The sequence below is a fragment of the Phascolarctos cinereus genome, unplaced genomic scaffold, assembly GCF_003287225.1.
Source record: "Phascolarctos cinereus isolate Bilbo 61053 unplaced genomic scaffold, phaCin_HiC Scaffold_726;HRSCAF=1367, whole genome shotgun sequence".
NCBI lineage: Eukaryota > Metazoa > Chordata > Mammalia > Diprotodontia > Phascolarctidae > Phascolarctos > Phascolarctos cinereus.
In genome coordinates, this window is record NW_027556098.1 from 271,226,807 (window position 1) to 271,240,312 (window position 13,506).

The 13,506-nt window shown below is 37.1% G+C and overlaps 1 protein-coding gene across 4 annotated transcripts in view; it reads left to right on the top strand.

The window, feature by feature from the left end:
• The window catches only part of ARHGAP32 (Rho GTPase activating protein 32), a 359,487-nt gene that overhangs the window by 316,145 nt on the left and 29,836 nt on the right, over positions 1 to 13,506 (top strand). For all 4 annotated transcript variants that reach the window (XM_020963784.2, XM_020963787.2, XM_078147104.1 and 1 more), the window contains 2 exons: positions 1,778 to 1,927; positions 3,561 to 3,663. In XM_020963784.2, the coding sequence (XP_020819443.1) occupies positions 1,778 to 1,927; positions 3,561 to 3,663 (253 nt within the window). The remainder of the gene's footprint in view (positions 1 to 1,777; positions 1,928 to 3,560; positions 3,664 to 13,506) is intronic.

Consider the following 13,506-nt stretch of genomic DNA (forward strand, 5'->3'; position numbering starts at 1 on the left):
CTCTTTCTACTCTTCTACACTTCTAACGTGATCAGATTCCATAAGGAATATTAACATGGTACCAAGGGGATGTATTAATTGTAGATCCCATTCAATAGGGGGAGAGAACATGTAAATAACTATATACATATAATAGGGTAAATTGGTTGTAATCTCAAAAGGAAGGCACTAGGGGGCAGAGACTGTGAGACAGAAGAAGCTACGGAATTTAACAATTAGAAGAAACCTCAGAGGCCATGTAATCCAATCTATGCCTCACTAGCAAATATCATCAGCTTTCCAAGTCAGCTAGCATTTCTATGTAGAGGTAATAAATAGAAAGAACACTGGATTTCTAGTCATAGGACCTGGGTTCAAATCTCAGCACTGCTGCTTAATACCTGTATGACCTTGTTCAAATCATTTTCTCTCCCTGGACTTTGGTTTCCTGTATTGTAAAATATGCAGTTCAACTAGATGACCTCTAAGGTCACTTGCAGCTTTAAATCTGACCCTGAGAGTCTTTCATCTATTCGTACTACTTTCCTGTGCTCCAGTCCCGCTTCACTAATTGCTTGTTAGATATTTCCAGCTGGTTGCCCCATGAGCATCTTAAAATCAACATGTTTCAAAACAGAAATCATTATTTTTTTCCCCCTGAAACTTTCCCTTTTCTTAATTTCTCTGATTCTAATTAGGGCACCACCACCCTTCCAGTCACCAAGACTTCATAACCTTTAAGTAATTCTCAGTTCTTCCCTCATATCCAGTCAGTTGCCAATGTTATCTTCATATCTCTTACATCCATCTTATTTTCATTCATGGTCATTTGTTTAATTCATGTCCTTAACAGCTTTTACCTAGACAATTATAATACCCTCAAGTGGTCTCCATGCTTCTAGTCATTTCTGCATTTAATAAATGCTTTTTGAATGAATTAATATTTTATGCATTACACATGTCATCCAGAAGCTTTTTTAAGGGCTCAAGGAAGAAGTAACCCTGTAATCCTCAAGGCATCCTATGTCATTTGGGGATGCTCTACTTGTTTGGTGTTCTTCCTTACACCAAGGCTTATAAATCTGCTTCTGTCAGACTTCTACCCATTTCTCCTCATCCTACCCAGCAAGGCCAAACATAGTTAGTCCAGTTGCCCCTCCATGTGGCAGTACTAATACATAAGAACAGCTGTGATGGCCTGCCCATAATTTCCCCCTTGTGCAAGTCTACTCTTTTCCAAATTAAACATCTACAGGTCTGTAGTCCAGTTCCAATGATATTGCAGCTGACCAGGCAGGTGATGAGAACAAGATTGCCTGAGTAGAATTAACTAGATTTTTCAACTGAACCGATGTGGAAGGTCAAGGAGAAGAAAAGGAAAAAGTAGAAGATAGCACTTAAGTTTTGAGCATGAATTAATAGGTAATTCTGTGATTCCACTAGAACAAGTGGGGAATTAGGAAGAGGAACAGGTTTGGGAAAGGATAATTACCATTCTGAGGTTATATAACTGTACATAAATTTTATAAATTCTGCCAACAGGGATGAAAATGAGGAATGATACAGTATACTATAACGTATTTGCTGTTTAATTAAAAATGAGATCCAATCAATTATAAATGGTAACATTATGTTGTCATTCCTAAAGCAAGTCAGTTTTTCTCCTTAAAGTCTGCTGCAGATTCTTAACAGAAAAAAAAATCAGTATCTCTGTAGATTCATAGAATTTGGTGGTTGGTCTCTGTAAAGTGATTCCTCCTATATCACAATTAAGAATTTGTTATTGTTGTTTTTGCAGTATCCAAAAAACACGGAAAGCTTATCACTTTCTTACGAACATTCATGAAGTCTCGTCCAACAAAACAGAAACTGAAGCAGCGGGGAATTCTGAAAGAAAGGGTATTTGGATGTGACCTGGGGGAACACCTTCTGAATTCTGGTTTTGAAGGTAAATGCTGAGCTCATAGGCTCCTAATTTAACTGAATGACCTATATATACCAATTGTCTGTAAAGAGTGAAAGCAGTATATGAAGAAGATAGAAGGGAATTGACACTAATTTAGTTCAATTCAGCAAGTATTTTTTAAGGGCCTCTACAGTGTTGTGTACAGTGAGGTGTATAAAGTATGTACAGTGACATGGCCCTAAGAAAAATCTCTCTCTGGGCAGATAAGATAGATTCACTGAGAACATTACAATACAAAATAATCTTGTGTTACTTATCTATTGTTATTATATTGGTCCAATAGGCTATACTCAGGTAAGTACCCAATCTCCATATTCCCTCAAGATTATTTATAGCTTACTTCTTGAAGAGAAGCAAGATTACACAAGCATGACACTAATTGAGACTAAAATATTCCAGAACTCTTAATCATGCTGCAAAGGTTGAAAAAATAGGTTTCTTTGATAGGTTGTTACCCGACAAATGTAATTCAGATGGTCAGCAAGAATGGATTCAGCCAGTACATTTGCAGAGCTGCAGGGTTCTACAAGAGGTAACTAGGGCCATAATTTTAGCTCCAGTTTTATACTTTAATTTCTGTTCTTTATAAATTCAAATATGAATCAAAGACATTTACCTTAAATGCTTCTAGTCCAGAGAAGGTAGACATTTATGTCTAACTGGAATAACAGGTTCAGTTATGCTTGTAATCAAGGAGACGTGGCAGTGTACATTAGTGGAAAGAACTTTGGACTTGGAGTGAGAACACTTCAGGTCAAATTCTGGTGTTACCAGTTACTAGCTGTGTGACCACAGCAAGTCACTTAACATCTCTAAGGTTCAGTTTTCTCGTATCTGAAATGAAGGTAACAACACTTAGAATATCCACCTCATAGAATCTTTATGAGGAAATTCTTCAGTTAACTATGAAGGACCACATAAATATAAAATATTGTTTAGGACTTCATAGGCCTGACAAGAGGTCATCTTTTGATCTGAGAAACACCATGAAAACTAGTAATCAATGTAAAAGTAAAGAATTGCATCTTTTTATAAACTGATTTAGGTTTTAATATTTAGCAAAAGTTCTGTTGCCAAGCTTATATTTTTATACGTTAATACACATTTTGAACAAAACTAAAATTAGTGTAAATGGCTGAAGGTTTCAAAACCTTTGTTACAATTATTAATTACACTGTACACTAGTGTTTTGTTTTCTATTTCTTTCTGATGAGCATTCAACTGTATACTTTTTTTTTTGCTACGTGCAGAATTTAGTGTAACAGCTGTATTTCTTTTTTGCCTGATGTACTTAACAATCAAAAGGCCCCAGAGCCTGACTGAACAAACAATACTGACTATCTTAATAATGTAGGAACCCACTCCCTAACCATAAATATTATGAAATACAACCTATCTTTACTATCCCAAGATTTGTTATTCATTTTGCCTAACGGCAGTAAGTATAACCACCAACTAAAGTGCACCACAATTACTAAATAATCCAAATATTTCTCCTCTGCTGGTACAGAATATGATTTGCATATGAGAACTGATAAACTCATTATCCGTGGCACTTTGAGCTCATGTTAGTATTTGCTATTATTTTAATTTTTTAAAAAATCAATTTCTTTAGTGCCCCAGGTTCTTCAGAGCTGTACTGCATTCATTGAGAGATATGGAATTGTGGATGGAATATATCGTCTTTCTGGCGTTGCCTCTAATATCCAGAGATTACGGTAAAGTCCCTCCTCTTTTTCCTTTTTCGCTCCTAGAAAAATTTTTCAGAACTACTTGATTTCCAAATTGTATTTCATATGTTGGTGAACTTGAGTGAGCAGAAAGGAATGTGTTATGAAAGAGAAGAAAAGTTGGTGTTTATGTTGTAGTTGGTATAAAATTTTCCGATTAGCATATGTTTTCCTGTAACTTCAAAAGTACAGACCCTACTTGCTTCATTGTTTTTTGAAAATTCCAAATTCATCTCTTTTTGGCATCTACCTCTAAAGCAGAGATTCTTAGTCATTTTGGGGACATGGGCCCCCTTGGCAGTCTGAGAAGCCTGTGAACCCCATCTCACAAGAATTTTTAAATGCATAAAATAAAATACATGGGGTTACAAAGAAAGTCAGTCATGTTAAAATTATCAAAACAGTTTGATAACAGTTATCAAATTGTAACATCATCAACATCTAACTTGCACACACCCCACGTGTCCAATCTGTTATCAGACCTTGTCATTTCTACCTTCACAATTATAGTCAGTTAAGAGGCTATTGGGGCAGTTAGGTGGTGCAGTGGATAGCCGACCAGACCTGAAAGTCAGGAGGAACTGAGTTCAAATGTGGCCTCATACACTTAGTACTCATGTGACCCTGGGCAAGTTCCTTAACCCCAATTGGCTCCCCACCAAAAAAAAGGTATTAAGCGTTTACTATGTGCCAGGAACCTGTGCTAATTGCTGAAGATAGAGAAAAGCAAAAAATAGCCCCTGCACACGAGGGAGCTTGCAGTCTAATGAAGGAGATGTGGCAGGTGAAAGATGAAATGACTGAAGAAAACAAAGGTTTACTCTTCCAAGCATTTCGATTTATTAAGCAATGTATGCCTATTGCCTAAAAGATCAAGACTAGATCTCCTCAGCTTAGACCCAGACCCTGCATACAGGGGGAAACAGACTTTTATACATTAAAACAATTAATCACATAAGGCCAATTAATTAAAAGCAAACAATAAAACATTAGGTAATCTGATTTCTAATTGGAGGAAAAATTAGGGACTTTCCAAGTTGGAAGGGGGAGGGTGAACAGGTGCAGTTCCCTGAATTCAGAAACATGGGTATCCCACTTCCACCAAGCATCTGTAAACAATCAAAAGAACATGGAAACAATAACTGATTGGGGCCAGTTTTTAGAAAACATATGGGTTGCTTCAGATATACAATTGTGAGAAAACTTGTTTAAATCTTTGGATCTGGTTGGGTTTCTGGTCAGCATAACCCTAGGTCCTTGGTTATAGGTCTCTAAGCTGCAGGGAGAAGTGGTCCAGTTTCCCAGCCATGCAGTGCTAGGTTCAAACAATGCAATAAAGTTTTCTCACAAGACGGAAATTGGACTAGACCCATAATTGAATAGTAACTAAGCTAGCTCCAGAACTGAGTCACAAGATAGTTACTATGGTTCACTCAATTCCCACAATTAACCATTTGCTGTCCTAATCCCCTCAGTTCCACCTTTTGATTTATTGGGGGGGTAGACACCCCACTCCCCCATGGATTACTTATCTGTAATCTATATGTTTTTTCATAAATTCGCGTTCAGCATTACATAAATTAGGTTACAGATCAAAAGTACTTATGGGGCTCACAGTGGACTAATTTTAAGAAGAGAGATTTACATGTCACCAAGTAAACTGAGAGAACTTAGACATGAACATAAACACCAAAGGGCAAAGCAGTATAAAAATGATTATCAATATTAATCATTACATTTTGAGGCCCAGATATCTGGTCCCTGGATATCTTCTCTTGTACATTCTGGAGCAGGCTTCATTCTCAGGATAGTTATGAAGGGGGCTGTGCTTGTCTGATTGCAAATCACTTGTAAAGGTCCTAAGATCATTCTCATAAAACCTGCCTGTAACAAGACTTAGTACAATTTAGTACAGTCTCTTAAATTTGCTTCTCCAAACCTGAAACTTTAGAGAATTTCAGTTTTTATATGCTACTTGATGCTTCTGTCTTTATCTAAAACCTGTATCAGATATAGGAATCTTTAAAAAAAAATTATGAGGGTCTAACTTGTAAAATGAACTCTCTTGTCTTTTAAAAATTATTAGATACTTTAAAAATGGGAAAAAATAAATTTCTGAGACCAGAATGTAACTCAAGTTTCCCTGTATTTTTCCAGGAGCTTTATTTGGGAATCTGATCAGAGATTAGGGGTTTATAGTGTCAGAGGGGAGGAGCTGGGGGAGTAACAGGGGTCTTTGAACTGGGGTTAGGAAGGGCTCAAGGGGTCTCTGATTTGAACAATTTTTTCTCTTTTCATGGTCAAGGAAGCATTAACAAGAAGCAGCTATTTAAGTTTCATATAAATTTTCAAATGCAAACTGTATACCTCTTTTTTCCCCCCCTTCTCTCTGGGATTGCTTTCAAACTAGCTGCCTTTTTTCTTTAACCAGTGAAAATGAACAAGTATAATTCCCTGAATTCAGAAAAAGAGGTGTCTCACTCCCCTCAAGCATTTGTAAACAATCAAAGGAAAATGGAAACAATAACTGGTTGATGGGTATAGGAACAGTTTTCAGATAAGACATATGGGTTGCTTCAGATACACAGTTGTGAGAAAACTCCTTGCATCAGTCTTTGGCACTGACTAGGTTTTTGGTCAGCCTAATCTAGGTCTTTGGTTAAGAGTCTTTAAGCAGTGAGGAGAGGTGGTCCAGTTTCCCAGCCATGCAGGGCTAGGTTCAAACAATGCAGAGACAACATACAAGTAGCTATGAACAAACAACCTATATTCAGGATAAATTGGGGATAACTTATAGGGCACTGATCTCAAAGGCACTGCAAAAGGCTTCTGGCAAAAAATGGGACGTTAATGCAGGTCTTCATCACCTCTTGCCTTGATTATTGCAGTAGTCTTCTCATTGATCTCATTGCTCCAAGACCTTTCCTCTCCAATCCATCCTTCACTTAGTTGCTATGGAAATTTTCCTAAAATGCAGTTCTGACCAGGTCGTCCTCCCTCTCAGTTCTCAGATTAAACAGAAACTCCTTTATTTTGTGTATTATTCCTTCCTACCTTCTCAGTCACCTTCCATTTTCTTCCAGTCCTACATGCATTCTACAGTCAGCTGGCCTACTTGCATTTCCTTACCCACAATCCTTGCATTTGTAATGGCTTTCCCCCATGCCTGGATTGGTTTCCTTCTTCACCAAAACCTCTTAGTTTTTCAGGCTTTCTTTTTGTAAGATGGTTTTCTTATTTTTCCCTCAGCTGCAAATGCCTTTCTACATTCTTTCTATTTATCTTGTATGGACATGATTATATATTGTCTCCCACATTAGATGGTTGGCACCTTTAAGTCAAGGACCATGTCTTCGCCTTTCTTTGTATCCCTAACACTTAGCTCAGTGCCTCGTTGTTGGGCAGCTAGGTGGCTAAACAGAACTCGGGGCCTGGAGTAAGGAAGACTCATCTTCCTGAGTTCAAATATGGCCTCAGATACATATTAGCTGTGTGACCCTGGGCAAGTCATTTAACCTTGTTTGCCTCAACCACTCCAGTATCTTTACCAAGAAAACCCCCATATGGGATCACAAAGAGTTGGACACAACTGAAAGACAAGGGAACAAATGCAGTATTCTGTCCCGAACCCTCTTATAGAGAAATTTGGGCATCACCACTGAACATGAAATTCTTGATTAGTTGGGAGCAGCAAGACAGCTAGTGGGAAAGGAAAGCTCATCAGAAATATCAAGGATTTTGTTTTCTCTTTCTTCTTTACTTTTTGTTATAAAAATGGGGGAAGATGAAAGTTATATTATGAAATGAAACAGCAGAGACATCCCATTCCTTGTCCTGTGCTCTGAGCAATAATAAACAAACTTTGAGGACTTTAAAAAAAAGCAGAGCTGAGCTCCCCTCAGCAATCCCTTTTTTCCCCAAAGGAAACTGAACGACTGAACAGTTAGTATTTGCTTATCTCCTCACCTTCTCCTGACACAGCCATTTGGAAAGGAATTTGTGAAGCTATTTATTTATAAGTGATCCCGAGAAACTCAGCAGGTGGGATGCATTTGTGTTGACTTAATGGCAGAAGCTGTGTCACCAAATCATGTAGTTATTTCTGTTATCTTCTTTAACAAGCCCAAATATTACAAGACAAATTTTAGTTATATGTGAGATACAGAAGAGTCATTCTTTTTGAAACATTTAGTCTTCAGTCTTTCAGTTGAGACTTTTATTCAGGAAACAAGTCCCAACAGTACAGGCTCATTCTTGACAGTGGGAAAGCTTACCTTTTGCAGCTGATAAAAAGGGACATACAGGTTAGGTATAGCATTCCTTTGAAATTGCTGTTCTTTTCATTAAAAATATATCCCAACGTTCCGTCCTTCCTGACAATAATTTGCCTCATCATGGACAAAATACTCAAGTTTTATAATTTGTTCCACTGATCTATTTTAGTTTGGTTACCACAGGAGCCTCTTAATAATTCTTAGAGAAAATTTGGGGTTGGATTTTTATAGAGGTAAAAATAAGCTTTTACCGCCTGATGCTGTTATTCCCAATCTATTTGATCCATTCTCTTGTGTATTTTCTTATCATTTAGAACTACTTTCCTAAATTCAAGTAAACAAATCCAGAGAAAGTGCTCCTGTTCTGAGAGAGATGATAACTTAAAACAACAACAAAAACATTATTATACTACTTTCTCATTGATTTACCACCAGCAAGTGGGGAAAATGATCTTATTCTATATCAGTTTTATGAATAATGTAACTTGGCCTATTGACATCTTTTTCTACACTTACTGAGCCTACTTCCTCCCTACTCACTCACTTTTTTTTTAAATAAGAAAGATGATAAAGCTTATTTAAAATTTTTAAAACCATTCTTAGCTGGGGGTAGCCCAAAAGCAGGTGACAGTCTGCATTTGGCCAGCTCTGGGTGACCCTTGGACTATAGGATTAACCAGCATTTGTATGCCATTAAATGGCAAGATCCCAATTTTTATACAGCAGATTTAACCTTAATTGATTAACTGTTAGCTTCCTAGAATTATCCAAATTATCAAATAACTTATTTTATGTAGCAGGAAGTTTTGCAAAGCATTTTACATATATTATCTTGATCCTCACAATAAACTTTTGAGGTATTATTTTCTCCATTCTTAAGTAACTTTCAAATATATTATTTTTTAATATTCTTTTTAAAAATTGAGTTCCAAATTCTCTCCCTCCCTCCCACTACTCCCCTACCAACTGAGAAGGAAAGCAAAGTTTTATCAATTATACATGTGAAATCATGTAGAACATATTTCCATATTAATCATATTGCAAAAATATAAAGCAAGGGGGCAGCTAGATGGTGCAGTGGATAGAGCACTGGCCCTGAAATCAGGAGGACCTGAGTTCACATCCAGCCTCAGACCAAATACTTGACACTTACTAGCTGTGTGACCCTGGGCAAGTCACTTAACCCCAATTGCCTAAAAATATATATATATTAAATAAAATAAAGCAAGAAAATTACGCTTCAGTTTCCACTCAGGTTTCATCTGTTCTTTCTCTAGAGATGGATAGCATTTTTTTTTATCATAAATAACTGTCTTGGACCATTGTATTGTTCAGAGTATCCAAGTTTTTCACAGTTGATCATCATTTCTGTTACTGTACACAATGATCTCTCAGTTCTTCTCACTTTACTTTGGTCATATAGGTCTTGCCACATTTTTTTGGAAACCACCCGTTCAGCATTTCTTACAGCACCACAGTACTCCATCACAGTCATAACACTTAAGTTGTTCAGCCATTCCCCAGTTGATAAGCATATCTTCAATTTGCAATTCTTTGCCACCACAGAAAAATCTGCTCTAAGTATTTTTGTGCAAATAGGTCCTTCTCTCTTTTGTGTAGATCACTTTGAAACTGGTCTACACAACTGTATAGCCCTTTGGATATAGTTCCAAATTTTTCTCCAGAATGGTTAGATTAGTTCCCTTGTTCACGACAGTTCATCAGTGTACTTATTTTTCCTTCATCTCCTCTAGCATTTTTCATTTCTGAGAAGTAGGACGTGGTACTTAAGAGTTGTTTTAAATTGCATTTCTCTAATCAATACTTATTTAGAGCATTTTCTTCATATTACCAAAGATAGCTTTAATTTCTTCTTTTGAAAACTGCCCATTCATATCCTTTCACCATTTATCAGTTGGAGAATGGTTCTTATTTATAAAAATTTGACACAAAAGACTCATTTTATTAGAGAAATTTGCTGTAAATTTTTTATATTCATTATCCTATGATAACTTTTAGTAAAATGTAGTTTCTCTGATTATTTCTTTTAATTATGCCTATTTTTGCTTTTGCTTTGTCTGAGTTTTGTTTGTTTGTTTTTACTTTGGCTGAAGCACAATAGATTCTGCTCCAGCCTTTTATTTTAACTCTGTGTGTCTTTCTGTTCTGTTGTTCTTGTAAACAACCTCTTGTTGGATTCTGGTTTCTAATCCATTCTGCTATCTGCTTCCATTCTATTGGTGAGCTCATGCCATTCACTTCACAGATATGATTACTGTTATTTACCTTCTCTTTTCTTCTGTTTATTCTTCTCTCTCACTTTTAATCCTGTTCCTTCTCAGGAGATGATTGGTAGATTCTTTCCACTTCTGTTTTATCCTCTGGATCTAAAATAACAGGGCAGTTTTCCTTTATAATTTTTAAAAATAAATTATCTATGCTTTTTAAAAACAATGGTTTCAGGTAGTTCAGTAATCCTTAAATTATCTTTTCTTGATCTGTTTTCTAGGTCAGTTGTTTTTCTGATGAGATATATTTCACATTTTCTTCTATTTTTTTCATTCTTTTGACTTTGTTTTATTGTTTCTTGATGTCTCATGTCGTCATTAGCTTCCACTTGCCCAATTCTAATTTTTCAGGAATTCTTTTCCTTCCTTTTTTAAAAAAATTTTTGTTTTTAGGCAGTTGGGGTTAAGTGACTTGCCCAGCTAGTAAGCATTAAGTGTTTGGTCTGAGGCCAGATTTGAACTTGGGTCCTCCTGACTTCAGGCCAGTGCTGTATCTACTACGCCACCTAGCTGCCCCTAGGAATTATTTTCTTCAATGAGCTTTTGTACCTCTTTTCCCATTTGGCCAATTCTGCTTCTTAAGGAGTTCTTTTCTTCAGTGAATATTTGTACCTCTTTTTCCATTTGGCCTATTCTGATATTTAAAGAATTCTTTTCTTCTGTGAATTTTTATGCCTCTTTTATCATTAGACCAATTCTACTTTTTAAAATAAATATAATAGAATAATTTGTATTATTTTCTTCAGTATTTTTGTCTCTTTTACCAAGCTATTAATTCTCTTTTCCTAATTTTTTTGCATCATTCTCATTTCTTTTTTCAATTTTTCCTCTACCACTCTTATCTCTTTCTCTAACTCTTTCAGGAATTCTTAATGGGCTTGGACCAATTCATATTTTTCTTCGAGGTTTTGCTTGTTGCTGTTTTCACATTGTTTTCTTCTGAGTTTTATGTCTCGCTTTATCACCACCAAAGTAGCTTTTTATAGTCAAGTTCTTTTTTAGAGTTGCCAGTGAGCTCCAATTGCATCCAGTGCAGCAGAGGGTCCCCTGTAATCTGTTTCTGGCCAGTTTTCTGATCCCCTCACTGTCTCTTGGCTGAGAGCTCTTGTTTGGTGCTGCTCCACTCTGGGCAAGTCACCACCCTGGTGTCACAGATCTCTCCTGCCAACCTCCTAAGTTGTCTTAGACTGGAAAAATCTCTCATTCTGACTTTGTGTTTGATTGTGCCACTCCAAAATTTGATTTGAGCAGTTCTTTTAAAGTTGTTTGGAGACGTGTGTTGAAAAATTTCAGCTGGGTTGCTGCCTAGTCTGTGCTGTCTTCTCCATTTTTAAATATCAGGAAACTGCCTACCCATTCTCTTTTTAGCCCCTTAAACTTTGACCTCAAAGGAAAGAGAAGGGTACAAAGTAAGCATTCATATAGTACTATCCTAAGCCATTTTTTATAAATATCTCACTTGATCCTCACAACAGCCTTGTGAGGTAAATGCTATTATTATCCCTGTTTTCTAGATGAGGAAATTGTGGCAAGTAGAGGTTAAGTGCCCAGGGTCACACAGCCAGTCATGAAGATGGATTTGAACTCAGGACTAACTGATTCCAGAACCAGTGCACTATCCACTGTGCTACTTGCTATCTCTCAGTTGAGGTGAATAAGATTGGAATATTTCCCAAGGTTAGTCAATATATTGAGGACATATGGAGGGTCTGAGATATTATATGGTCAGGCAGGTGCTTTGGGGTCATTTGGACCTAGATGGACATTTCTCTATGTTTTTATTGGGAAAAGAGAAGGAGGCCTCACCTAGTTGTGGGTATGAAGGCAAAGTAAAGAAAGAAATAATTAACAATTAGAAGATTCTATTGAATATACTGTGGCACCCTGGGCAAGGCATTTAACTTCTCTACCTTAGTTTCCTGACAGGACTTTTGTGAGGATCAGATGAGATCATACTTGCAAAGCGCTTAGTAAGTACTTATTCCCTTTCCTCTCCCCTGATTCCTTGGTGCTCTGGAGGAGTGCCAAGGAATGGCTTTGTTAGGTTCTCTCTGGGTAAGGTGCTTTGGACTTTCTCCCATGGAATTCTACATATGAATACTAACTCTAACTCTGGTGGGGAGAGAGGAATAAACTAAAACACCAGGATCCTAAGGGGTGGATAAAAGCCTTAATTATCAATAGAGCCTTATACAACCATGTGTTTGCGGGTACCTTTTTTCTAGCAAGCCTATCTATTAATTTACATTCCACAAAGGGAAGATGACACTTGAAGTCAAAAAATTCTAAGAGGCAAACATATCCTTATACATATCATAAGAATGGATCTTTGAAACTGCAAAGCAGATATTATAAAGTAAATCACAGTAGTTACAGTTTAACAGGCCCACAGCATCTCCACTTGATGTACCATTGACATTTTAGCCTCAGCATATCCAAAATATAATTGATTATTTTTTGTGAATGCTTCCTTTCTCCAAACTTCCTTTGATGAAGGCTAAATCTGTCTGCCAGATCCATAACCTCAGAGTCATTCTAGACTTTTTCTTTTCTCTCATTTCTTATATTTAGGACCCAAATCCTTATTAATGGGATTTGTTCTATGAAGTTTGGATTTAGTCAAAGGGCTGTACTTGAGGACCTAGAGGGCCACATGTGGCCTCAAAGCCACAAGTTCCCCACTCCTGATTTAGACAATTGATAAATATGATTGATTCTTTCTCTAGAATATCTCTTTACTCACATAATCAAGCTCTAGTTTAGATCCTCATCACCTCTTACCTGTACTATTGTAATAGTCTTCTGATTCCTCTCTTCCTCTTTCTAATATTCCTTCTTCCAGTCCAAACCCCCCGCCCCGGCATCTCAGCTGCCAAAATTATCTAAGGCACAGATCTGGCCATGCCCTTCTCCTGCCTAAAATCCTTCAGTGGCTCTTTATTGTTTCTAAGGTAAAATACAAACCTTTTTGCTCAGCATCATTCTCAGGAATCCCAAGATGTGCCTCCATCCTACCTTTTTAGCCTTGTTTCTCATTACTCCCCTCAGCCACCTCTCCCACCTCCTATTTACACAAGCATTCTCCCCCCAACCTGTTCCCCTTGACTGGTATGTACTTGTTTTTCAATTAGGATTCTTTGAATCCTTATCTTCCTCCTAGGGCCCAGGACCTAGGCTCTGCGCCAGGGCTTTGTCCCCTCAGGAGCCTTCTATAAACATCTCAATTGCCTTTGCTTTCCTGTCTTCTCAGATTACTTTGTACTTATTTA